This window comes from Terrapene carolina, unplaced genomic scaffold, assembly GCF_002925995.2.
Source record: "Terrapene carolina triunguis isolate 2854851 unplaced genomic scaffold, T_m_triunguis-2.0 Scaffold58, whole genome shotgun sequence".
NCBI classification, from domain to species: Eukaryota; Metazoa; Chordata; order Testudines; family Emydidae; genus Terrapene; species Terrapene triunguis.
Window position 1 is genome coordinate 57,446,920 of NW_020664409.1, and position 25,605 is coordinate 57,472,524.

At 40.4% G+C, this 25,605-nt stretch overlaps 1 protein-coding gene across 1 annotated transcript in view; it reads right to left on the reverse strand.

Moving 5' to 3' along the window:
- The window catches only part of SLCO5A1 (solute carrier organic anion transporter family member 5A1), a 124,581-nt gene that overhangs the window by 39,665 nt on the left and 59,311 nt on the right, over positions 1 to 25,605 (reverse strand). Inside the window, exons 3-4 of the mRNA XM_024206018.1 lie at positions 22,067 to 22,199; positions 15,014 to 15,237 (exon numbers count right to left, since the gene is read on the reverse strand). Coding sequence (XP_024061786.1) covers positions 15,014 to 15,237; positions 22,067 to 22,199 — 357 coding nt within the window. The remainder of the gene's footprint in view (positions 1 to 15,013; positions 15,238 to 22,066; positions 22,200 to 25,605) is intronic.

The following is a 25,605-nucleotide window of genomic DNA, read 5'->3' on the forward strand; positions in this document are numbered from 1 at the left end:
GGCCATACTGGGTCAGCCCAAAGGTCCATCCAGCCCAGTATCCTGTCTACCGACAGTGGCCAATGCCAGGTGCCCCATTGGGAGTGAACCTAACAGGTAATGATCAAGTGATCTCTCTCCTGCCATCCATCTCCACCCTCTGACAAACAGAGGCTAGGGACACCATTCCTTACCCATCCTGGCTAATAGCCATTAATGGACTTAACCTCCATGAATTTATCTAGTTCTCTTTTAAACCCTGTTATAGTCCTAGCCTTCACAACCTCCTCAGGCAAGGAGTTCCACAGGTTGACTGAGCGCTGTGTGAAGAAGAACTTCCTTTTATTTGTTTTAAACCTGCTGCCCATTAATTTAATTTGGTGGCCCCTAGTTCTTATATTATGGGAACAAGTAAATAACTTTTCCTTATTCACTTTCTCCACACCACTCATGATTTTATATACCTCTATCATATCCCCCCTTAGTCTCCTCTTTTCCAAGCTGAAAAGTCCTAGCCTCTTTAATCTCTCCTCATATGGGACCCGTTCCAAACCCCTAATCATTTTAGTTGCCCTTCTCTGAAGCTTTTCTAATGCCAGTATATCTTTTTTGAGATGAGGAGACCACATCTGTACGCAGTATTCAAGATGTGGGCATACCATGGATTTATATAAGGGCAATAAAATATTCTCCGTCTTATTCTCTATCCCTTTTTGAATGATTCCTAACATCCTGTTTGCTTTTTTGACTGCCGCTGCACACGGCGTGGACATCTTCGGAGAACTATCCACGATGACTCCAAGGTCAGTATCTTGTGTCCTATTTGTGAGCTGGAGAGTTGTGCTCCACTGCACACTTTAATGAGCTCTAGATTGAACATATTACAGAGGTGCTGAACAGTTGAGTTGTATGCTTGTTATAAAGCACTTGCTGTGGGGTTTAGTACTCTAAGGTCAAATCCTGCTCTCCTTGCTCAGTTGACTTCAGTTGGATTACTTGTATGAGCAAAGCAAGACAGATTTAGGCCCTTGTCATTTCAAAAGTGGTCAGGCTGCAAATCAGCATATCTGTCTGCATCCAATTTTAATCTCTTCTAGTCCTCCAAAATTCTAATAAATCAATTATAGATGGGAGGATTTATCATTTTGATCCAGTTTCAAATGTTTTCTTGCGAGCTTTACAAAGGGTATGTCTACACTACGGGATTAATCCGAATTTAGATAATTCGAATTTGGGAAACAGGTTGTATAAATTCGATTGCGCGCGGCCACACTAAGCACATTAATTCGGTTTTTAACCACATTAATTCGGTGGTGTGCGGCCACACTACCCCATTAATTTAACCACATTAATTCGGTGGTGTGCGTCCACACTAACCCTAATTCGAATTAACAAAATCGATTTTGGCGCTACTCCGCTCGTCGAGGTGGAGTACAGAAATCGATTTTAAGTGCCCTTTAATTCGAATTAACTGGCTCTGTAGTGTGGACGGGTGAAGGGTTAATTCGGATTAACGCAGCTAAATCCGAATTAAAGTCGTAGTGTAGACCAGGCCAAAGAAAAGTATTAAACTTTAAATATAAAATTTGGTGGAAAGAATTAATCCATAAATTGTGCTAAGAAGCTTTCATTTATTTTGAAACATAAGTGTTCTAGACTAGACAAGGCAGTTAAGCCTGCATCACTGTTATTGAACATTTATGATATTGTAATGTCAAAACAGAAAGAAATAAGGTGACATTGGGGAAGGAAGATAAGGTATCGATGCAAATGTAAGGAGATGGTGTTACAGTTTCATGACAATGCCAAAAATATATCAATAAACATTTTTGGAAATCAAATTAGAATGACAAGGACGAAAAGGAAACACTTCTAAAATCTTATAACAGCTATATTACAGATTCAAGACATAAAAATACAAGTTTATCATACATTCAAAAGGAAATTTAAGAGAAAAATATCCAATTCACAACAATAGCATTAACTCCTAGTGTATCTCCCATTCCTCAGTCTGTGGGGTGATTTTTAAAGGGGCTGGGGGGCTGTCAATGTTAATTATAGCCCTAACTCGGCCAATTTTTTAAAATAATTTTTGAAGGGCCTCAGATATCACAGCAGAGGGTCGGGGCTCCCAGGGGCAGCCTAGCTTTGAAGAGAGCCACTACTGTTGGGCTGGTGGAGGGGAGCAGTACAAAGGGTACCCCTGAGATAAGGTGGAGAACCAAGAAACTAATTTTCCCTCAAAACCTGGATTAATAAGGAAGAGAAGCAGAACAGGCACCAGTGCACCCCACCAGCAACCACGCAGCCATAACCACCCCCAAAAATATGCAGCCGGCAGCCTCCCAAAGCAGTGGACTTCTGCTGCTGGGAGCATGAGACTGGAGAAGAGGAGGCAGGGAAAGCCCTGGTTGATTTTATTGCCACTGGAAACTGGATTTCAGTTTGCCTATTTGGGGTTTTTAAACATATGTAGTGAGCAGCTGCTGTGGTGATGAGCACAGTAGAAAACCCTAGATTGACAGGTCACCCCCACTGAGTCCCACTGCTGCCTGCTGGCAGGGCCACCCGCTGTGCTTTTCTCTTCTTTGAGAAGGCAGCCTTACAAAGCAACACAGAAAGGGCAGAGAAGATGGAGACTGTGACTGGCTAGTCCATATCGCCTAGCCGAACCTCCCTCAGAGTTGAGAATTCAGTATAGCAATCTTTGGCATTCTCCATGATCCATTTGTAATTTCATGAACAATCCCATCAGAGAGAGAAAGAGAGAGAGGAATTTGGTTTTCAGTAGTGACTTGGAAGGAAAATGATACAATAATTAGGCAGTGAACAATAGTTCACAACAGAGTGAATGCTGGGCAAAACATGGACTATATTCTGTTCATTCTAACTTCCAGAACAATGGCCACCACAGATAGTTTATCATCATAATAAAAGGACTGTTCTAAGTATTATCTCTAGAAATAAGATGAAACCAAGCAGTTGAAGCTGAACTCTGGACCCAGGATTGAATCACAGTATCTCTATAAAATGCCAAATCCAAATCTCACAACACTTGGCAAAGTTCATAGTCCAATCTACATGGTGAAACTCAGTTTCAGGAATGTTTGGATTCAGAATTTTGGTATAGCTCATTATAGAGATACTAAATTGATATTTTGTGCTGGACTTCTGATCTGGGGTTTTAATTTGAATACATTTTTAGTTACATCTCTCAGGTTACTGAGAGTTCAATTTAATATGCTAAAGTTCATTATTAATTAAAAACTAGCAGCTTTATTGAATATATCCTTTTGGGTTGCATGTCTACATAGGGCTAAGTAAAACTCTAAATGTCTTGTACCATGCATTAGGTGTCCTATAAAACCTGTGATAGATTCTTCAGAGGCAAACTCTAATTTGATTATTCCAAATTATTGGCTTGAAACAGAGAGATTTTTTTCTGGACATTATACAATACAAGTCACCTCCTAACAGCCTCAGCCTCCAGCTATATAACTTAATATCAGTATGAGCCACAGTTCTCTGGAAATTGAACTACAGTTCTCTAGCACAGAGGACAAAGTTAGTGCAAATTAAACAAAGCCACTATGGAAATAAAATGCACATCCAAAATTAGGTTTTCACTACTATCCTAACATGACAAAAACAAAACTCTGTCTGGCAGAAGCTTTAAAAAGTTTAATTACATTATGAATAAAAAAAACTACATAAAATGGGTAGAGTAAGCAAAAAAATTGAAAATAGCTAAATTTGACAGTCATAATAATTATTTAAGATCAGACAATATGTTGGAATTGTGGGTATAAAATAATGGATCCTTAAAGTCTTTACAATATCCAAGTGTCCAATATTTCAACTATTATCTTTATTTTTGTAAGGTTTGTGGCAATCAACAGCTTATCACAGGCCTAGTCTTTTGCTTCAGAGATGTCATTAAACCTTTTGAAATCCTACTGTTGTTTCTTATTACAACAAAAATATTAGCACTTATTTTTACATAATGCACATCAATGGCACAAATGTAAGAAGACTGTTGTTTAACAAGAACTTGCGGTCTTCCACCATTTTGTCATTTTCTAAGAATGCCCTTTCATTCCCTAACCATGTAAAAAGAAGATGTGGAAGAAAACAAAATAAATCTCTATCAGTTACATTACTTGTAAAAAATTCACCCTTATAACATCAATACATACAAGCCACTCTATTTACTCCTGGGGGAATTCTGCACACAAAAATTAAAAATTCCGCAACAAAAAATTAACAATTTTGCGCACAATATTTTTAAATTCTGCATATTTTATTTGTCAAAATAACACAATATAATTACACCAATTACCATTATTTTTTGTCATTTATTTCAAAATACCCGTCAGCAAGTATGTCTGTAACAATTCAGATTCAGGAAATGTTTTTTGACAAATAGATTCCTTAGTAGGCATATTAATACAGAACTCTGAGTAATAATTCATTTAAACTACAATAAAGAACCGTATTTCTGGCACCCCTCAGAAGTAGTGCAAAGGCTTGTGGGAGTCAGGGGGTGACGGAACAGCTGAGGGAGAGGGAAGTAAATTGCTGGGAAGGAACCTGGGCCGGTTTTTTTTATTTAAATCAGATTTTTTTGATAAAATGCCTTTTGAAGAAAAAAATATATCTAAAGATACATATAGCTCAAAGATATCTCATCATGGAATAGGGATTATAAATTCTAATTCTATAGTATGAGACAATATATTCATGTAATGTTTAAGAAAAGTTTTGTAAATGAATTCCAATAGTTCATGCATTAGGGACCCAATCTTATGGGGCTACAGGGGCGTCTGTATAGATTATTTAGGTTAATCTTTCTATCTACCCAATGGGACTCAGTGCTCAGTCTAGAACATACTATCCGAGATGCTTAGTTTTGCAGTTCTCAAACTGTAGATTTGTGTCTCCAGAGATAACATGCTTGTTAACAGCAAAAATGCTTTTAAATAAATAAATAATATATAGAGGTGAGAAATAACAGACGTCAACCCTATTGTCCCTCTGCAAATTTGTGTACACAGGGTCAATCCCTTACCTCTCTCTAAAAGTGCAAAGTTTCAAAAAGTTCAATGAATAGAAGATTATTGGGGGCGGAATAGAACTGGACAAGGAGAAGAAGTCTGGAGATAAATGTGAGAAGGGAGGGACAGGCAGTAGAAACAAAAGTAAAACTGTTTGAGCAGCATATTCCAGAAGTCTTGAGGTCTTTCTGAGTGTAGCCTTCATTGATTTGAGACCTACTATACCATTCTCTCACTAAAAGAGAAAACCTATAATGGCAGCAGGCCGTAAAAGAGACCCAGTTTGGGAATATTTTAATGAAGTTCCTCTACCTGTGGGTAAGACAGGCATGCGTGCAAAATGCAAACAGTGCAACAAAGAAATGCAAGGCCTGGTTGCCCGAATGAAACAACATCATGAAGTGTTTCTTCTCATGAGGAAGATGATGAAAGAAACATGTCTGAACACGCAGGATCTTCAGGTTGGTAAATTTTTTTATTTCATACTTCTTTCTTAAGGACTGCTTGTCTTCCTTCTGGACTATTCTTGAATTCTCAAGTTTGAGCAAAAAATAGAGTTGTTACTCTATGGTAGTATCATTTTAGATACAGTTGTGATTAAAAAATAAATAGCTGAAATAGGCAGATCTTCCTTTTACAATTTCACCTTTAAAGTAGTACTGTCAGTGAATACAATGAGTAATACTAAACGAGCAGTATGGTAATAATAATTAAATAACTGCATTGACTTATTTTGTTTAGGAGAATCCATCCTCAACATACAGGATTCTGAAGACAATCCACCATCAAGATCACCATCATTTTCTATAGTTTCAGAGTTATCTGCCAATGATAGTGTTTCAGCCACATCATGTATGTCACATAGCCAGTAAATCACCTGTAGCAAAAAAATAAGATAAGAACCAGCAGATTACAAAAAAGTGGTAATTGATGAAAATATTGCCCGGTTTCTTTATGCAACAAACTCTCCTTTCCGTATGACTAAGAATCTACACTTCATTAACATGGTTCAGTCATTAAGACTAGAATACAGTCCACCCAACAGAGCAGATGTCGCAGGCAAATTGCTGATAAAGTGTATGAAAGAGAAATTGAACAGTGTGCAAAAGATCTAAAGGGTGAAATTGTTAACCTGAATCTTGATGGGTGAAGCAATGCCCACAATGATCGTGTTGTATCTGCTTGTGTGACAACAGAAGAAGGGAATGTCTTCCTTACAGAAACAATTAATAGATCAGAAAATGCACACACAGCAGAATAATTACAAGAAGTAACAGTAAAAGCTATAACAAACTGTGAAAAAATATTCAAATGTCTAGTATGCAGCTTGATCACAGACAATGCTGCATATGTATCCAAGATAAGAAGAAATTTAGAAGAGAGAGAGAAGAGAGTCCCAAGCTAATAACATACGGTTGCAGTGCTCATCTGATGCACCTCCTAGCCAAAGACTTCAGTGTTCCAGAAATAAAGGCTAATGTTGTTGAAATTGCAAAATACTTCCGTAACAACCACTTTGCAGCAGCTGCACTGAAAAAAGTGGGAGGAAGCAAGCTAACTCTCCCACAAGATGTGCGATGGAACTCAGTAGTGGACAGTTTTGAACACTATATCAAGAACTGGCCTAATCTGATGAAAATTTGTGAACAAAATCGTGAAAAAATAGATGGCACTGTCACAGCCAAAGTTCTCAACATTGGGTTTAAGAGAAATGTTGAACACATGCTGAGTACCCTGAAGCCTATTTCTGTAGCCTTAAACAAAATGCAGGGAAATAGCTGTTTTATTTTTGATGCTGTTGAAATGTGGAAGGAACTGAGTGAGATCTTAAAAAGAGAAATATGCAATGACAGAGTTAAATTACAAGCATTAAAAAAACGAATGCGACAAGCCCTATCTCCAGCTCATTTTCTTGCAAATATTCTCTCAATACTTGGTACCAGGGTCAAACCTTAACTGCTGAAGAAGAGGAGTTGGCTATGACATGGACATCCAGCAATCATCTCTCCATAATGCCAACTATAATAAACTTCAGAGCTAAGGGTGAACCATTCAAGAAATATGTTTGTTGATGATGTTTTAAAGAAAGTCATACCAGTGAACTGGTGGAAGTCACTGAAGCACTTGGATTCAGAGACTGTTGAAGTGATAATCTCACTTTTAACAGCAGTAGCTTCCTCTGACAGTGTAGAAAGAATATTTTCTTCCTTTGGACTAATTCATTCCAAATTGAGAAATCGTTTGGGACCTGAAAAAGCAGGAAAGCGTGTTTTTCTTTTCCAGATTCTGAACGAACAGGTGAATGAAGGTGAAGACGACTGAGTTAGCTGCAGAAGCCAATATTTTAAGTTTCTCATGTTGGCCTGGCTGACATAGTCGATTTAATTTTTGTTTTTTTAATATTTCATTAAAATTGTTTTTAACTAAAATAGTTAAACAAAAACAAACCTGATTTTAAAATACTTGAATGTTTAACTAAATTCAAAAATTCATATGCATGTTTTGTTAAAATATTATATGTTTGCTGTTGAAGAAAAATATCCAGAATACATAATGTTGTTGTTTTAGTTAAATAAAACAATTTAAATGTCTGTCTGGTGATGTTCTCCTCCTAATACAGCATGGCAAGAAAATCCTCCAAATATTAATGAGATAGTTCACCTCCCAATGACTTCATAAATATCTGCTTCAATAACCTTTGGTAAATGAAATAACCAAACAATCATTCATTTTCTGATAGAGCTGTAAAACTAATCCGAAAAGTTTTCAAAATAAATCACTTTAAAAATGTAGTGTACCTTCTAAAAATGAAACCTACATCTATCTCTGAGTTGTGAAGACTATGTATTAAGGTTATAACAACCAACAAGAATGCACTTTTATGTAGAAATCCATGATTAAATTGAGTCTTCTGACTAGTGATTTAAATCCACCCTGAACCTGGGTGTCAATTTGGAGGGTTGTTGGGTATGGGTGGAAAAAGGATGGAACAGGATTTGGGGGGGGGGGGCAGGGAGGGATTGTTAGGAAGCTTCCCCCATGGAGACCCTGGCTGACCCCTACCCTATCCCATTCAGTCAGGCACATCTGCCCCTGTCCCCAAGTGTTCCTGCACCCCCATGTGTCCTTGCACCCCCTGTCCACGTGTCCCTCCACCCCCACTCAGACACCCACGTCTCCCATCCTCATGTGGCCCTGCACCTCCCCCTGTCCCCATGTGTCTCTGTGCCCCCACCAAGCCACTCCCCTGTCCCTATGTGTCCCTGCCCCCCTCCCCCTGTCCCCGTGTGTGTCTGTGCCCCCATCCAGCCAATCCCCTGTCTCTATGGGTCCCTGTCCCCATGCGTCTCTGTACCCCCACCCAGCATCTCCCCTGTCCCTATGTAGCTCTGCACCCCTTCCCCCATCACCATGTGGCCCTGCACCTCCCTCACCCTGGGGCCCTTTGCCTCCACTCCCATTCAGCCCCTGCCCCAGTCTGTCCTCCCCCACTAGCCCTTATGAGTCCCTGTCTGACCCCCCCGGCATCCCATGCTGTCCGTCTCCCCATAGCCCCTGTGTCCTAACCTGGCTCGCTATGAAGAAGGCAGCTCTTTCTCTTCACTAGCTGGCGGGGAACTGCTGCTTTGTTCTAGCACCACAACGCCCTCTGGGGGGCAAAAGGTAGAACTGAAGAAGTTATTTTCTGCTGGAAGCTGCTGCTGTTCTTAAACCAGAGCACCTTTTGGTGGGCAAAAGGTGGCACTGCAGCAGCATTTCAGCAGAAGCTTTTTTCTGCGTAAAAAACTAAAAATATGCGCAGCTCATTAATTATGCGCACACACAGTAGCACAGAATTCCCCCAGGAGTATCTAATATGTAATAACTCAGCTGTACATTTTCACATTAACTCACTGCCATAACTGTGAGAGAGAGCCTATTTCTTGAATAACACCAATAAGTAACTAAATATAAATTAGAACTAGCCTTCCTGGACTAGTCTGATAGTCCACTGGTGATTTTTTATCTTCCTGAGTTTTGAGCATATCTATCTGTCTATATTATAATCAGCATTTCATTTTCTGTAATTGATGTGTCAGACCACTGCTTGACTAACTGTCATGGAAAAGCAGTTGTAAATACTACCCTAGAGAAGTTCCTAAATCATGGTAAACAGAATGGGAAAGAAATTTAAACTACTTCAGTAATTTCATTCCAAGTTAATCACAGTTTTTCTTAACTGCAATATTTCTTTTATCCCTATTCCTGGGCAGTACAGAGCAGAGGGGACCCAACTCTAACGTAACTGAGCCAGATGACCAAGAGAGTATAGTGTTCCCTTTACAGCATTATCTCCTTGCAGGCCCACAGGAAATCCCTTTTTAAGGTATACAGGAACATAGTCAGAGGGCCACTCCATAGATGTCCCTGTGGATATGCCCATATCTCTGGTATTAGGGGGCCAAATTCCATTCGATTTTACAGAGACAACCTCTATCACCATTCCCCATGGGACAATTTGAAAATAATGTTTGAGATTTCATTTGGAGTTTCTTGTCCCCCATTCACGTTTGGGATGGCCTGATCCCTAATATTTATATAAATGGAAAAAACCTAACATTGGCTAAGGTCGCACCTTATTATGTCAGACACATGTTAGCACTGTGAATGCGTATATTAAACGCAAGAATTAAATTCTACAATGATTCTTTGCCATGTGTTTCATTATCTGTTCTATATCAGTGCAATCATTTAAACTAGCTCTCGTAAGGATTTTCGGGACAGGTCTTAATGCACTTGGGGAGCAGTCAGACAGCTGAATAGACCATAATATTGCATGCCATATATGGAGGTTTGGAGTAAATTTTATTATTATTTATTTGTATTCCATAACAACTAGAGGCTTCAATCAAGATAGGGCCCCATTGTGTTAGGCACTGTACAAACATATTATGGGGCACAGTCCTTGTCTATTTAGATTGTAAACACTTCAAAGAAAGACAGATCAAGGATGGGAATAGAAACAGAAGCACAGAGAGGTGAAGTGATGCGCCCAAGAACAGGACAGTGGCAGAACCAGGAGTAGAACCCAGATCTCCTGACTTCCAGTCCAAGTGTCTATTGAATTCCTGACATTTGCTATTTTAATAGAAGACCTCAGGCAATGAGCCAGTAGTGTGTTTCTCCCTTGTCTTCTGACTTTTGCTGAGTAATATTTGCCCATTATAGAAAATGAAATTGAACTCTTTCTAGGTGCAGGACTGAAGTCTGGCTCTAGCAAGATCTAACCCGGCAGTTCTGAAACTTTTGCTTGTGTCCTCACATATAATGGACTATCAGCATGCTGCCATTCTCTTGTGCAAAAGTGATTGGAAACAGTATGAAATAGAGGACTGGGAGATGTGTAAACTCCAAAGTTCAGGACTGTCTGGATCCAGGCCCATTTCTATTTAAAATATATAATTTAGAAAGAAAAGCAGAGATTATGATATAAATGCACTTAATTGATGTACCTGAAGAGTTTATAGCATGTTTAAACTCAGTACAGTATTTATCTTCTATACCATGCCAGCTGCAGGTTAATTAATCTAATTGAACAGTATGCTTAGCTGAGGTAATTGCTGAAGGGCATGCAGGCACACTGCCATGTTATGAAACTATGCAACCTACATAGTAAAAGGAAAACTGTGAGTCCATCTGTTTGTGTTCATGATTTATCGGCACTTATGGGATCAAACCTTGGTTTATATATTATAGACCTGCTCTGGCCCAAGATATTTACACTGTGCAGTGCTCTCTATTTTCCTTCATATGTTATACCCAATTTTCTCTTTTCTCCATTCCTTTTTTTTTTTTTTTTTTCTTTTTTTTTTTTTGTTTTTTTCTTTTTCTCTCTTTTTTTTTTTTTTTTTTTTTTTTTTTTTTTTTTGGGTTGTTTTTTTGTTTTTTTTGGGTTTTTTTTTTTTTTTTTTGCTTGCAAGGGCTTAGATCCACAAAAGGACTTCTGCTCCTAATTCCATCATTTAGGTGCCACTGAAACTCTTAAAACCCCTGCTCCGCTACTGCCTAGTTATGGAGACTCCTAAAATCCCCTGGTGCTTACATTTTTTAATGTTAAAGTCCCCTGAGCACCTACATTTATGCTGCTGGGCATGTGCACAATGCCTCAGTTTAGCCACGGAGTGCCTACTTCACACCTAAGCCTCAGCAGGACCCTCAAACCACATGAAGATCAGCTTTCCCACACCTGCAAGGCCCGATCCAGTAGGCAATCTCTCAGAGGTGAGTGCCCTAAGCACTGGACTATAGAGTCATACTGTCTCTCTGGCCCAATGCATATTTTTTATACAAAGTGGAATGGCTTCAAGAGGAGAGATAGAGAGACCCCCTCCCATCAGAATATCCCATAATCCATATATTAAGGCACTCACCTGAGAGCTATGAAACCTATGTTCAAATCCCTTCTCCTCATCAGGTAGAGGAAGGAATTGAATAAAGGTCTCTCACATCCTGGGTGAGTTCCCTAGCCACTGAGCTAAAGGCTATATGGGAGGCCACCTGTTTCCCCACCCTTGGCCATTTTGTGTGGATTTAGATGTGTGCTGCCACCGTTTTTACAAGGAACGGGTTAGGCACCTGACTCGAAGAATGTTCCCGACTATGGATCCCAAGTGGAGACAGTCGCCTCCCTGCAGCTTGGATTTAGGCACCTAATGCCATCAGATTTACAAGGCTTAGGATACACTCCTCTCCCCTGCATCTGCTGTTGGCTAGTTTAGGCTACTCCCCACTCAGCATGCTGGATTTTGTGGGATCTCATTCCTAGGTGCCTATCTCTTCCAATGCACTATACATACAGCCTAGGGGCCTAACATTGTGTGTATGAATTCCACTGGGTGGGCACCTGCCTAAAACTCAGGCATTGCAACTTTGAGCACTGTAACACCTGAGCTCCTTTTTGGAATTGGGCCAAAATAATTAGAGAGAGACTGATCAAAATTTCCACACTCCTAAGATGCACTGTCATTGTTATAGTACCCACCAAATTTCAGGTCTGCAGATTGTACAGAACATTGTTATCCTCATCAGAAGTATTTAATTAGCATTACAGATGGGTTGGCAAAATCTCTTGCTAGGTGGCCGCACGTCCCCCTAAATATGGAGATTAGTGACTCAGTCTATTCTTACTGGTCACACTTCTGTTCTAAGCCATTTTTGAAATATCATTACCTCCCTATTTTAAAATGATATAGCTCAGATTTCTGGAACAAAGATACTTATTTGGTGGGAAAGGGCATAATAGAAGAAACTGCTAGGTGTTGCTTCTCTGATACAATGAGAAAGGGCTTGTATAATTGTAAGTTTGTTATTTTTCCCCACTATGGGTGAAATTTGCCCTAATTCAAAGGCTTGAGGAAGGGTCTCAGCATAGCATAAGCCCCACTTAAACCTCGCATTAACCCCAGCAGCGCTTAAATGGTGATGAATTCCTCATTCAGGCCTGCTGTCCTTCAGTGAGCTGCATCTTGTTTGAAAAGCTATCATGATTTAAGGCAAATCTCTCTTCCTTGAGCAATCTCAACTTGTTCAACATCTTTCTGACCTCCAAAATACAGTGCAGTTCTTAACTGTTCCACATGGTGAATCTCTCCTGTGGTGAAACTGAAAAGTTTTAATGCAATGGCCAATACTGAGGTGACTTACTAATGTTTTCAGTGAAAAAAAAATTGTGAATTGGTCCCTATACAGTATGTACCATTGTTATATGTAGTTAGGATGAGTATATGAAACAGAAGGAAATATGAAACTACTAGTTGTTATTTCTTCACAGTAAGTATCTAGAAGGATCTCTCTAAAAAAAGTATTTGTTTTTCTTCCTTATTGTGACCAGCTGCCTGTACAAACAGAACAGGCCCTTCATCTTAAAATATTATGCAGTTTGAGAGACTTGGGCATGTCATGCTGATGAAGAAGACGTTCAACAGGAAATATGCTCATGTTTCCCAGACCTCCCCCAAGCTAGTGACACACTCTGGACCTTCCCAGAAAGCTCAGAATTACTTCTGCCAATGGCATGCCCCTAGTGCCTGAAGAAAGAAATCCAACTGACTACATAGACTTGTGAAAACAATTTTACCTAATAAAAGCCACTAGTGCTGTGCAGATAGCAGTCTCTAGAGAAGTAATTACATCCAATTATTTGGCTCTGAATCCATTATCTTTTGAGCCCCTCTGAATGCACCATTGTGTCATCACTATTCACCTCTGATTGAGATACAAAATGAGGGAAGTCCTAAAGAATGGGACCTTGTACATCTGTCTTGTTTGCAATGTACATCTGGTAATGACCCAGTTATTTGCTGCCAAGACAACCAGCACACAACACAATTATGGCCCTTTTGATTTTCCATTATTTTATCAATTTTCCACAGAGACTAACAGGACTTGCAGCTGCTATAACTATATGCATCTGAGAGATAGCAAATGCCTTGCAAAGAAAGGTATTACGTATGTGGGCGGATGCTCCTTACAATTAAATTAGAGAATATCACTAGTATGGTTAACCCATGGTCTAATAGCTAAAAGAAATGGTTAAAAGAACAGATTATTAATAAATATGTGATCAAAATTCAGGATTGTCACCAACACTAAGAGCAATTGTAACATTCAGTCCAGTGCTAACTAAACATCTAGGCTATGTCTACACAGCAATTAAACAACTGCAGCTGGCCCAGGTCAGCTGACTCGGGCTCGCAAGACTTGGGCTCCGGGGCTATAAAACTGCAGTGTAGATGTTCAGGCTCAGGCTCCACCTGCAGCTGGCGCAGGTCAGCTGACATGGACCAGCCCTGGGTGTTTAACTGGTGTGCAGGCATACCCTTAGAGTCTGGAGTTCAAATTCTGTCTAATGGCACAATGACAGGAGCTTTCATAGTCTCTTCATAGTTCCCATTGTGCTAGTCAAAAAACTGCCACAAACTTAGCACATTTAACAGCCACTTCACAGGTACCCAAAATTAGAACAGCAAGAGTATAAAGACCCAGATGGATTCACAGAACTGTAGCAGAAATCTTGTCCTGTACCATTCCATGTTATGCCTTACTTAACCCTATGCTATCAATCTCTCTTTCATGAGCTCTAAATTCACTCATTTTTTAAAAAGTGACACTATTGCCTTTCTTCCGGTTACGTTTCAACAAAGGTTAGACTTTACAGTAATAGTGTTATTGAATAAAATGTAAGTCTAGTATAATTACCGGTGGATCTCTTTGCTTTAGCGAGTATTATTATTATTTCCTGATTTCAGAACCTGACAGAAACGTAGCACTCTGAAAGTAGACACATAGACACTTAACATCGAACTGGCAGAAAATTTATATGGAATAATATCATATTCCACAATTTATTGCCCCAAGATAAGAAAAGATGATGAGCAAGGATTCCTTTCCCTATTTTTGACAGACTATAACAAGTAAGAGGAGCACTTTATTCCAATGAGAATAATATGGCTTCAGTGAAGATGTCTATATTTACATCAAAGATTGTGACGCACTCAGATACTATGATAATGGAGGTCATATAAGTAAGTAAAGTAAATAAATAAGATAGACAGATATTGTTTAGGCAAGTTAAAAAGCTGTAGAAAAAAACTATTCATTTTTTTCTAAGCACAGAAGACATTTGTTAAAACAAAGCAAATATGTTACCTTTCTGCAGCTAAATACTAAACACACTGTGATAATTTAAGGAAAAGGTATTCATATTACTGTGCATTCGGCATTCAGTATGCCAATCATAACTGTACTTTATAATTAGAAGAACAGACCATCTATTAAAACTTTTCTCCTCATATAAATATCCATCTCTTTTTAATATCAACAAGTATAATATGGCCAACTTCTGCCCTCAGTTAAATTCATGCAGGTCCAGAATATAGCCCTGTGTATGATCTTAAACCCTATTGTACATGTGATCCTTTAAAAAAATATATACACTTTACCTTTAACATTCTTTCCAAATCCCATAGAAGCAGGAATTGAACTATCCACTTGTCTTTTGTTGTTTGTTTTCTCTTTCATGACATCATCATCACTTGAAATGTCATCAGAGCTAATTTTCTTTTTCTTCTTCTTTTTCTGTCGAGGTGGGAGCTTTTTTGGGAAAGTAAACATTGGGAATATAACAAGGAGCATTGCAATGGCACAAAGGAGGAATCCACTCCACCTAAAGTGAGGAAATACGAGTAACAGTTGAGAGCTAATGCATTATGTGGAACAAAAATAGCAAAGAAAACTATGTGGCTATCACTTTCTGTAACTAGACAGAAAACCATATTTTGTGCTAATGTTTGGAAAACCAGTACAAATATTAACAGAACAGAAGAGTCAACACAAAGCTTCTTCTGGGGTACTGAATGCAAAATGAAATCAAAGGGAGCATCTATTAAGAACACCACCATCATTCAGTTTCAACAATACTGTACCAAATACTGAGGGGACAGTCTTTATTCAGCTTTACTTAGCTCAAACTCAGGCAAATTCCCACTGAAATTAATGGGAATTTGCCAGATTAAAAAATGGACCTTTGGAGACCCGAGCCCAGGGTCCCCTTATGCACAGATGGATCTCTACTTTCCCATAGGCAGAAGGTATGATCAAGCATTTATAGAAAAGCACAGCCTCATTCTCCTGGATCACACTGAAGGCGTCTTGCAGGGCTGGGGATCAGAAGTGTGTAGGACCGAGGTCAATGGCTGCAGGAATGCAGATCATCCTCCCTGGAGCCAGTAGTGGAGCCAGGTTTTGAGCAGTGGCAGAACCAAGAGGGACAATGGGTCCTCAGTAGTGCCACTTTCAGTTATACCTACTAGCTTGAAAAGGTGCCACAAATACAACTAAAGGTCAATGGTCGGGGGAAGGGGAGGATGTCACCTCCCTGCCAGCCACTCTATAAGCCCTGCCACTGCCTAGAGCCCATAAGCTTTATTAACTTTCTCCAGGATCCCCCTCCATGCAGGGAATCTTCATCAAAAAGGGATTTTAGGGACAGGTGCCAGATGGTGAATCCCACACTGGTAGCCATATGGCACCAGAGCAGGGAATATAGGATCAGCTCTTGAGGTCTTTCCTCATCTCAAGAGATTTGCAGTAAGGGGAAAGAGTTTGTGGACCCCTGGTTTATTCGGGGCGTGGGGGTGGGGAGATTGTGAAGTTGCTTGTCCCCTACCTGGGTGTTTCTGTAAAGAAGTCCAGCCCTAAGAAAGGACTCCATAATTTTCCCCACAGAACTGCTCCAACCTACTGAAAACATGGGTCTCAAAAAAACACTGAAGTCTTTGGTCCCGATTCTGATCCCTCTTACATGGATGTAAATGAAGAGCAGATCCACTGAAATCAATGGTGTTACACCAGCATAAAAGTGTGAGAGGAGAGTCAGGCCCCTGGACTTCAAATCACTGGTTGTAGGGCTGAATTTCACACCTTTGTCATCACCTGCACCTAGAGACCCGGCACCTATCACATACAGACACTGAACCAAATATTATACACTACATATGGGAAAATAGTCACAAAAGTCAACAGGACTATTTACATGAGTAAAGGAAACAGCATTCGACCCCCTTTTCGCAATGAAAAGAGAAATACAGGATATAATTTGAAATGGGACCTAATCTGACATACGCATATGTGTGATGATTTGTGTGCCATGCAAAATGGGATCAAGAGTGGTTAGATCTAGAACAAGCCAGGCACTAGAAAACTGTGCAGGCAGCTTTCATAATGGCTAGGCAAAATGAAGTGATGGGAAGTTTTGGTTACATAGTTTTGATAGTTGGTAAACAGAAACTCACTCCTTTTAGCTGATAGATACATAGAGAAGTTTGAATTAGAAATGGGAGTTTTAGGAGGATTAGTAGGCACTATCCCACAGGGAATAAATTAGTACAGTACATAGAAATATGGTAACAATTCCTTTTAGGATCTCAGGGTATGTCTACATGCAGCTGGGAACATGCTCCCTGCATGAGTTCCCAGACACGTGCTAACTTTGCTTGAGCTAGCACACTAAAAATAGCAGCATAGCTGGGGTAGCACAGGCGCAGCTTGGGGGAACTGCCTGAGTATGAACCTGCCAGATCCCTGGCTACATATGCAGGCAGCTAACCCAAGCTGCTACCCCTGGCTACACTGCTATTTTTAGTGCGCTAGCTTGAGCAATGCTAGTGCATCTACCTACTTAGTTCCAGCTGTAGTGTAGACATACCCACGAAAACACAAAGCATTGATCAAGGGGATCAATGGGGAGGCACCAGTCGTCTATGGGCAACATACTAAGTGCTGGAGATGTCACGACTGCAGCACTGTATGTAATCTTGTACACTGCCTTACATGATAGATATCAAAGAACTGGACAACAGACAAAAGAGATAAGGAGTTTCAGTATTAACAATGAGGAATGAATAGGCAAATGGCATTTATATTAATTAGAATATAGGAGATAGAGGACTTTTTAGTGTTTTGAAGGATAAAGATGGGGGGACACCTCAAAAGGCATCTGAACAAGTACTAGGGTCTCAAAACAAAAGGAATGGAAGCTAGGAAAGAACCAGACAGAGCAGGAGAAATCCGTTTCAACTTTTTGTGTGGAACAGACAATGAAAGGCAGCATTAGAAGATCAAACTTATTCAATGCAGTTTACAAAGATGCATTAAAACAACCCAGAATTCAATAAGCTGAGCAAAATGAATTTCTATTGAAATTCAGATGAAGAGTTAAAACAGTAGATGTCCTCAGAAGGGCTCTTACTGGATTGTTGACCTCATAATGTCTAAACCAAATTGCATTTCTGCATAATATATGTTTGGAAGGAAGGAAGGAAGGAAGGGTTGTTTTTTCAATTAAAAAACGAACCCACAGCAACCAATACTTGCTCCCTACAGTTACATTTACTCTGCAATATTATCTTCATACTTATTATTATTTTGATTATTAATATAATTTCCCCTAGGTTTCTGTGACAAGTGAATTTAGGCACTTCATAGTTCTAACACAAGCAAAGAAAGAGAATCAGCGACAGTGCATTACTTCAAGGGAGACGGTTGAGGCTGCCAGGTCCCAAATGTGACTCTCCTTAAACTTCAACCTTATCTTAAAATGTATCGCTATTTTGGAAAAAAAAAATCAAACCTCTGAAATAAGGACTGCAATATGCTTAGAATTTTGAGATGAAATCAGTCAAATAAAACCTGCCCAAATGACACTCCCCTCCTGGGGGGAAATTTCTGGACCCCCCATAAAATAGATGTTAGTGGCATGAATGGCTACATTTCTGGATCTCCCTGCAACTGGACTAACGAATGTGCCAAGGGAACAAGGACATGATTCTACACCATTAAAGTCCGTTTTTAAACACCTATTGATTTTAGTGGTTCACAATCAAGAACCAAACACATATTACTCAGAGACAGAAAAAAGAATCAGGGTCAGATTTTATGAATACTGCAGAAGCTATTTGATTAGCTGGACTGGATTGTGAAACAAATTACCAGAGGTCACACAAGTGGGCATATTTTTTGAAATTTTAAGAGGCAAAATTTTAGAGAATCATTAGTGGAAACAGAAAGCTTGGTAAAAAGTGAATAGATCAGAAATACCATTCAATTGCCTATTAATAGCTGGCCACATTTTTTTTTACAGATTCTCATAATAATTTGTCATCTACTTTTTCAATAGTGTTTCTCTACAGTGGATAAGTTGGAAAGCGTATTACTTCAGTAAACACTTCAGAACAGCAGTTTATTTGAACTTAATCAAATGTCAAGAAGCTTGTGAAGTGGAAGTTCAAAGACCAACCTCTGGTCCTGAATAGGAATATTCCTGAATCAGTATTTAAGGGGTGAAATACAGCTAATCTGCAATACCACGAACAGATCGAGATAGACTGGAAATGGAAATCTACCAATATATATTAAGGATTATGTACTGATTTAGGCAGATCTTGGGGGGACTAGGTGGATCATATGGGATTGGCCTTTTACTTCTATGTCATTTTTGGTTCAAATCTGGGACTAAACAGTAGTGACCATCCGATGGCTTTTTGGTGACCTAGTCCAATTTCATCATCACAAATGGCACATGTTTTGACAGTCTCATCAGATCAACCAAATAATGAATGGGCATGCAGAAAGAAACACATTCTTGCCCAAAGAGGTACCAGGTCAGAATTAAGGCACATTGGTGAAGTAATATAGGAGACATTTCAGTGCTGCTGCCCATCCTATGCCTGTTCGGTGGAACATTTCTTACCAGTAATTCATATTCTATAATTATAATATCTCTTTGTTCTTTTGTTCATGCTTCCAACAAATGGCTTGGATGGAACTCTCATAACTGAATATTTTAAGCCATTAAGCCTCCCCACCAGTGGATGACTTGAGCATACCTGCTGATAGATATAATACTTACCCTACATGTCAGTTCCTTTTAACATCAAAATGGTAACACAAAAGACATAACAAAATATCCCCATCTCTGCAGGTAAAATGAGTGGATGAATGAGAGCCTATTAAAATTATTTCCCTATGAAAATATCTCTCTCTTCTCCAGAGTAAGTAATTCTGACAGATCCTAATATTGGAAACCAAAATGTTCTAGGGGTGTTTCAGAATAGAAATAGGAAATGAAAAAACTGTTATAGAAAAAAAGGAGAACGGATATTAACAACATTCCAGTGCAACAGGCATGGAATGCAACATTAATAAGAAAAAAACCTTTCTTTCACATAGTTGGGAAAAAGACACCTCTCAACAAACAGATAACACAGAAAAACTAATATAGAAACTTCTCTTTAAAAATATACACCTACAGGGCAGACAGAGTAAATCTCCACTCAACTTAAAAGCAGATTTTATAATACATGTAAGCCTAATGTAGATGCATGATGCCCCACTTTGGAAAACTATACAGTACAAGCAAATCATTTGACAAGTACTAATCTGAGGCTGGCTATCATTTCTGACATGTCTCTGGCCAAATAAGCTTCAACATGCCCTAAAGAATTGCTAAGAATTAAACATATTTTGCACTTATACTTATGCCTTTTACTCAACGATCTCAAAGCACTTTTCTAACACAAAATTAACCCAGAGAACACCTCTGTGAGGTAAGTAGATAGTTAAACTATCAGACAGACTGGTTAAGCCCAAGGTCATACAGTGAATGACTGACATAGCACTCAAGAGTATGGATTTCTAGTCCACTGCTCTGAAAATTCAGTCTAACAGCCATTTAAAGATCATTATCTTGAACACTGTTTCACAGGATTTAAACTAACAAAACAAAAAACCTGAATGGATCTGCTAAGGGCTTTAGTACATTCCAGAGAAGGAATATTTTCAAGACTAATTTGTGGAGGAAGGGGTCATTGGAATTAGGTATATACACACCCAAGATATGGCTGCAGTCATTTAGTGGAAAGTATTAACCAGGTTGTACCGCAGCTCAAACTTGGTTTGGCCTACTGGAAATGGTGACATAGTGTTTGTAGTGAGAATAGGCCTCAGGAAGTCCAAGACTGATGCTGAGGACATTTGAGAGATGTTGATCCATTGGCTGAAGCTTTGACCTGAGCCAGAAGGAATGTTCCACCTTATCTCCAAGTTGGAGTTGAGCATCAGAGAGGAAATGCATCAAGAGTCTGGCAACAGTGAAACATAGGCATGCTACTTCATCTCTAACTTATATAAACCAACAAAATGATTCAAGGATACTGCAGTCTCTACTGAACTGAACCAGCAAGGAAACCAGTGGCTCAGATGCAAAGTGTGCACTCCCAGGTGAGATATTGGACTATGAAATCTTCAAAGACCACCTATTTGAGGCTTTCATGGCAATTTCAAGTCAGATTTATGAGCTGCTTTGGGAAGGCCAGCCAAAACCTGATACACTCGCTTCAGGACCTGACTGCTCAAGCTGGCATCTCCAAGCAAATTCCACATGCTCATTATGTGCCCAGAGATATTCCATAACCATGACGACTGTTATACCTCAGCAGCAGCTAAGTGCCCATCAATTGTTGGCGAATGATTTTAATGATTTGTATCTTTAGCTCTGTGAGCTCCTGCCAGTCACAAACTACGAGTATGTCTATACTACAGCTAGAAGGTGTAAAGTCCAGCTTGAGGAGACATACCTGCACTAACTCGGATTGAACCAGCTTGCTAACGATAGAGTGTAGTCACAGTGGTGCGAGTAGCAGGAGGGGCTAGCTGCCTCTAGTACAATCCTCTCCATATTCGGGTCAGCTAGACGCTCATGGTGCTGCAGCTAGACTTCTATTTTTAGTGCTCTCGCTCTATTAGAGATAGCACACATATGTCTCCTTGAGTTGGAATTTACACCTTCCAGCTCTAGTGTAGACATACTCTCAGTCACATGAGATACAAGGGTTGAGAGGTGTAATAGTACAGTACGTAATGGTTGGAGAATGTTTTTAGCACTGTTTTAAATGTAAAATTAATTTTAATATACAAAGAAATTATTCAATATGATTTTCTAATACAAAAATACCTATTTTACTCAGGTCTGCACAATTTAAAAGAGCACATGGGGTTGGCATGTTTTGAAGTGATCCAACTACTTTTTCCCTGGGCAGAGCACTGCTCTGGATCGCCACATGATCCTGCCTCGGTGTGAGAGCAGTGACCCCAGAGCTCTAGGTCTGCTGCTGCTGTGCTGCATACTATTGGTATTTCATCCTACCTTTCCTGTACCATATGCAGAGCACCAATCAAAAGGAGTCCTGCAGCAGTAGGAAGGTGGTGTCATTGTATCCATTTAATAGTATGTATTTGTGTCTATCAATAGCAAACATTTCCTGCCTGCCAGGACTGTACTGCTGAATCCTACGGCAATCCAGTCACTGTTAGCTACTTTCTCTCTCCTGGCTTCCTTTCTAAATATTTCAACAGGCAGTCTAGATAGCTCGTATTTCCCAAGTTACCTGTGCCACTGATAACTCATAGTGCAGTTTTGAAAAACAGTTGATCCTTACCAGTTTCCAATGAATCGAGGGTCACTCTGGTCAATATAAACAGTCGTTCTAGGATCAACGTAAAAACCAATAAGGACTCCTCCTAGTAAATATCCTGCGGCAGGACCAAGTGCTCCCATTACATACATGATGGCTACAAAAATACAAGAGAAAAAAAATACATCAAATTATGCTCAGTCGTACATTAATAATAAACATGCTTTTCAATAATTCTTTATATTTAAAAAATATGCTGCAGAACAGGAAATTGATTGGGGATTGATTCACTACAGGACATAGGCACTTATGTGCCACTTAGGGTGTCTAAATTCCAGAATCAGGCCCCACTAGAATTCACAAAACACTCACTCAGCCACTTCCAAAACCTGTAGGGGCCTAAAAATGCCCAGCGACTACATTTTTGCAGTAAAAGTTGCCTAGGCACCTACGGTTCTTCCTCTGGGCGTGTAGGCAGAAGTTTGGATGCCTATGCCCCATTGTGATGCATGAACCAGGAGAAGATAGGTGTCCTTCCGTCTAGCCCGCCTGCCAGACCCAATGTGGAAAGTGTGTTCAGAGCTTGCCCACCGGATGGGGCCCCTATGGGCAAGCGTACCCAAAGCAGCAGCTGGTGGGAGGAGAGAAGGAGCACCTCCCTTATAACTTTTAGCCCAGTGGTTAGGGTACTCACTTTGGATGTGGGAGACCACCCCCTCCACCTCATGGGGAGAAGGCATTTGAACTGGGAGCTGTCACCTCTCAAGTGAGTGCTCCAACCATCAGACCATTGACTCATTCGCATGCTTGCATGCACTCTCTCACTCTCTCTTCTCTCGCCCAATATCCTTTCATTAGTTATCCACAATAGAACAGGTTCAACAGGAGAGACTGAGGGATTCCCCACATCAGACTATCCTATAGCCCAGGGGTTCAGATCCCAGTTCAAATCCCTTTGTCTCATCAGGTGCAGAGGGGGACTTGAACCAGAGGTCTCCAGCATCCAGATGAGTACCTTAACCACTGGGCTAAAAGTTCTGAGGAAGGGCCTCCTCCCCATCTCCTGCCAGCCTTCTTACTAAAATGGCATGGACATCTAATGCCAAGAGAGGATTTGCAGCTGAGAATCCCATGCAGAATGCGGGGCCTCCCAGCAGCCCAGATTTAAGCACTGATCTCAAAGACAGGAGCAGGAATTAGCCATACCCCTCACTTTAGCATCTCCCATTGCATAGTTTATGCAAGGAGCCACCTACCATGCTGGCTTTTTTAATCCTATTCTGAGGTGCCGCTCTCTCCCCATTAACTGTATGGGGAATCTATGCGCCAAACTCAGGCTTTGTGAATCCCAGTGATTTTCTAAGCACCTAACAGCTAGGCATGGTAATGCTCAGTGCCACCATACCTACAGTCCTTTTGAATCTAGAGCCCAGAGTGTTAGCTTGTGACACTCCACATTCAAAAGCAAGTTTTGCAATGCTGTAGGTGCAGTCCTTCGTCACACTAGACAACTGGACAATATCCATTCCATTATGTTCACAGATGGGTGAAATTTTCAGCAAGAAAATTGCACCCAACTTACATGTCTATAATTGACAAAATGTATGCATGGAATTTAGACCCAGACCTGCAAAAGTATAGGCTCCTAATTTCCATTGATTTCAATGGAAGTTAGGCATATAAATATCTTTGTGGATCTGGGACTTAGTACATAGGCTACGTCCTCACTACGGGGGGGGGTGTCGATTTAAGATACGCAAATTCAGCTACGCGAATAGCATAGCTGAATTCGACATATCGGAGCCAACTTACCCCGCTGTGAGGACGGCGGCAAATCGACCTCCGCGGCTCCCCCATCAACGGCGCTTACTCCTACCTCCCCTGGTGGAGTACAAGCGTTGATTCGGGGATCAAATGTCGCGTCCCGATGAGACGCGATAATTCGATCCCCGAGAGATTGATTTCTACCCGTCAATTCAGGCGGGTAGTGTAGACGTAGCCTTATAGTTTCAACATGTAGTGCTTAAGAATAATATTGTGTATATTCGATATAGTTAGGCTACTTACATTTAAATGATGTATTCATACAGGATTATGATTTATTTAAAAGCACTCTTTTGGTATAGGACAGTTTTATTCCTTATATATAAATCTCATACTATACTCATCCACCAATCTAGATGACTGCTAGGTAATTTGTCCTCCACCAGGTAGATGAGGTGACACTGTCTTGGATCTGGACAGCTACTGGGAATTAATAATAAATAATAGTTTGCTCTTCAATAGCACTTTTCATCAGTAGATCACAAAAGTGCTTTACAAAGGAGGTCAGTACCATTGTCCCCATCTTATAGAAGAGAACACTGAGGTACAGAATGTCAAGTCATCCAACAGGCCAGTCAGTGTCAGAGCCAGGAAGAGACCCATATCTTATGAATTCCAGTCCTGTACTCTATTCTCCCTAGGCCACACTACCATTCAGTAGTAGAACAACATCAGGCAGGGAAGATAGAGAAAGAGAATTAGTAGGACACAGAAGCTTTCAGGATCCAAGAAATCACACTTTAACTTTCTTAATGAAAATTTAGTCTTGCAGGTTTCTACATGAGATGTGCATGTGTGACGAAGTGGGACTGTTCTTAATGTTTCCCCTGAATACTGTGTGGGTGCCTCAGTTTCCCCTATGCATTTCTTAAGTCTCCAGTGTGCATAAATGGCCGACACTCTGTATCCTGGCAACAAATGGCTGGGGCCCTTCCCCCCTGCAAGGCAATAGCTAAAGGTGAACAAAGAGATCAGGTGACCTCCTGGCCCGGGAAAGAGACAAAGGCCAGAAAGGAGGGGCTGGAGGGGGTTTCAGTGTAGAGCTGGCTGGGGACGAGGATGAGTGCAAACAGGGTTGTCTGGCTCACTGGGCCCCAGAATGGACCCGGCTGAGGGGTCCCGTTCTCTGTACCTACAAGCTGTTTTAGACCGTGTTCCTGTCATCTAATAAACCTCTGTTTTACTGGCTGGCTAAGAGTCACGTCTGACTGCGAAGTGGGGGTGCAGGACCCTCTGGCTTCCCCAGGACCCCGCCTGGGCAGACTCGCTGTGGGAAGCACACGGAGGGGCATATGCTGAATGCTCCAAGGTCAGACCCAGGAAGGGGAAGCCGTGTGAGCTTCTTGCCCTGAAGACAGTATGCTCCAAGGGAGAGAAGGCTCCCCAAAGTCCTGACTGGCTTTGTGGGGAGCAGTTCTAGAGCATCGCCCAGGGACTCCGTGACAGCATGTTGTTGCTATGTATCTTGTAGAGCATATCTTAATTATAAGATTTATATCTGAGCTTTCTATTTATCCTGTCTATTTATATCAGAACTTGACCCATTCAAATATGCCAGCTTTAGAGACTTTGAGACTTCTGTGCCTGCCATAGAGAACAAAAATTGTTCTCATTTTCTGGAAGGTCTTATCCTTTTGAGCTAGTACTTAATCATTCTTCTAACATCTTAGGCATGACACTTCACTTTCTTGGAACTGCATGATGTCAAGTGGAAGGCAGTGAAAGGTCTTGTTTCAAGT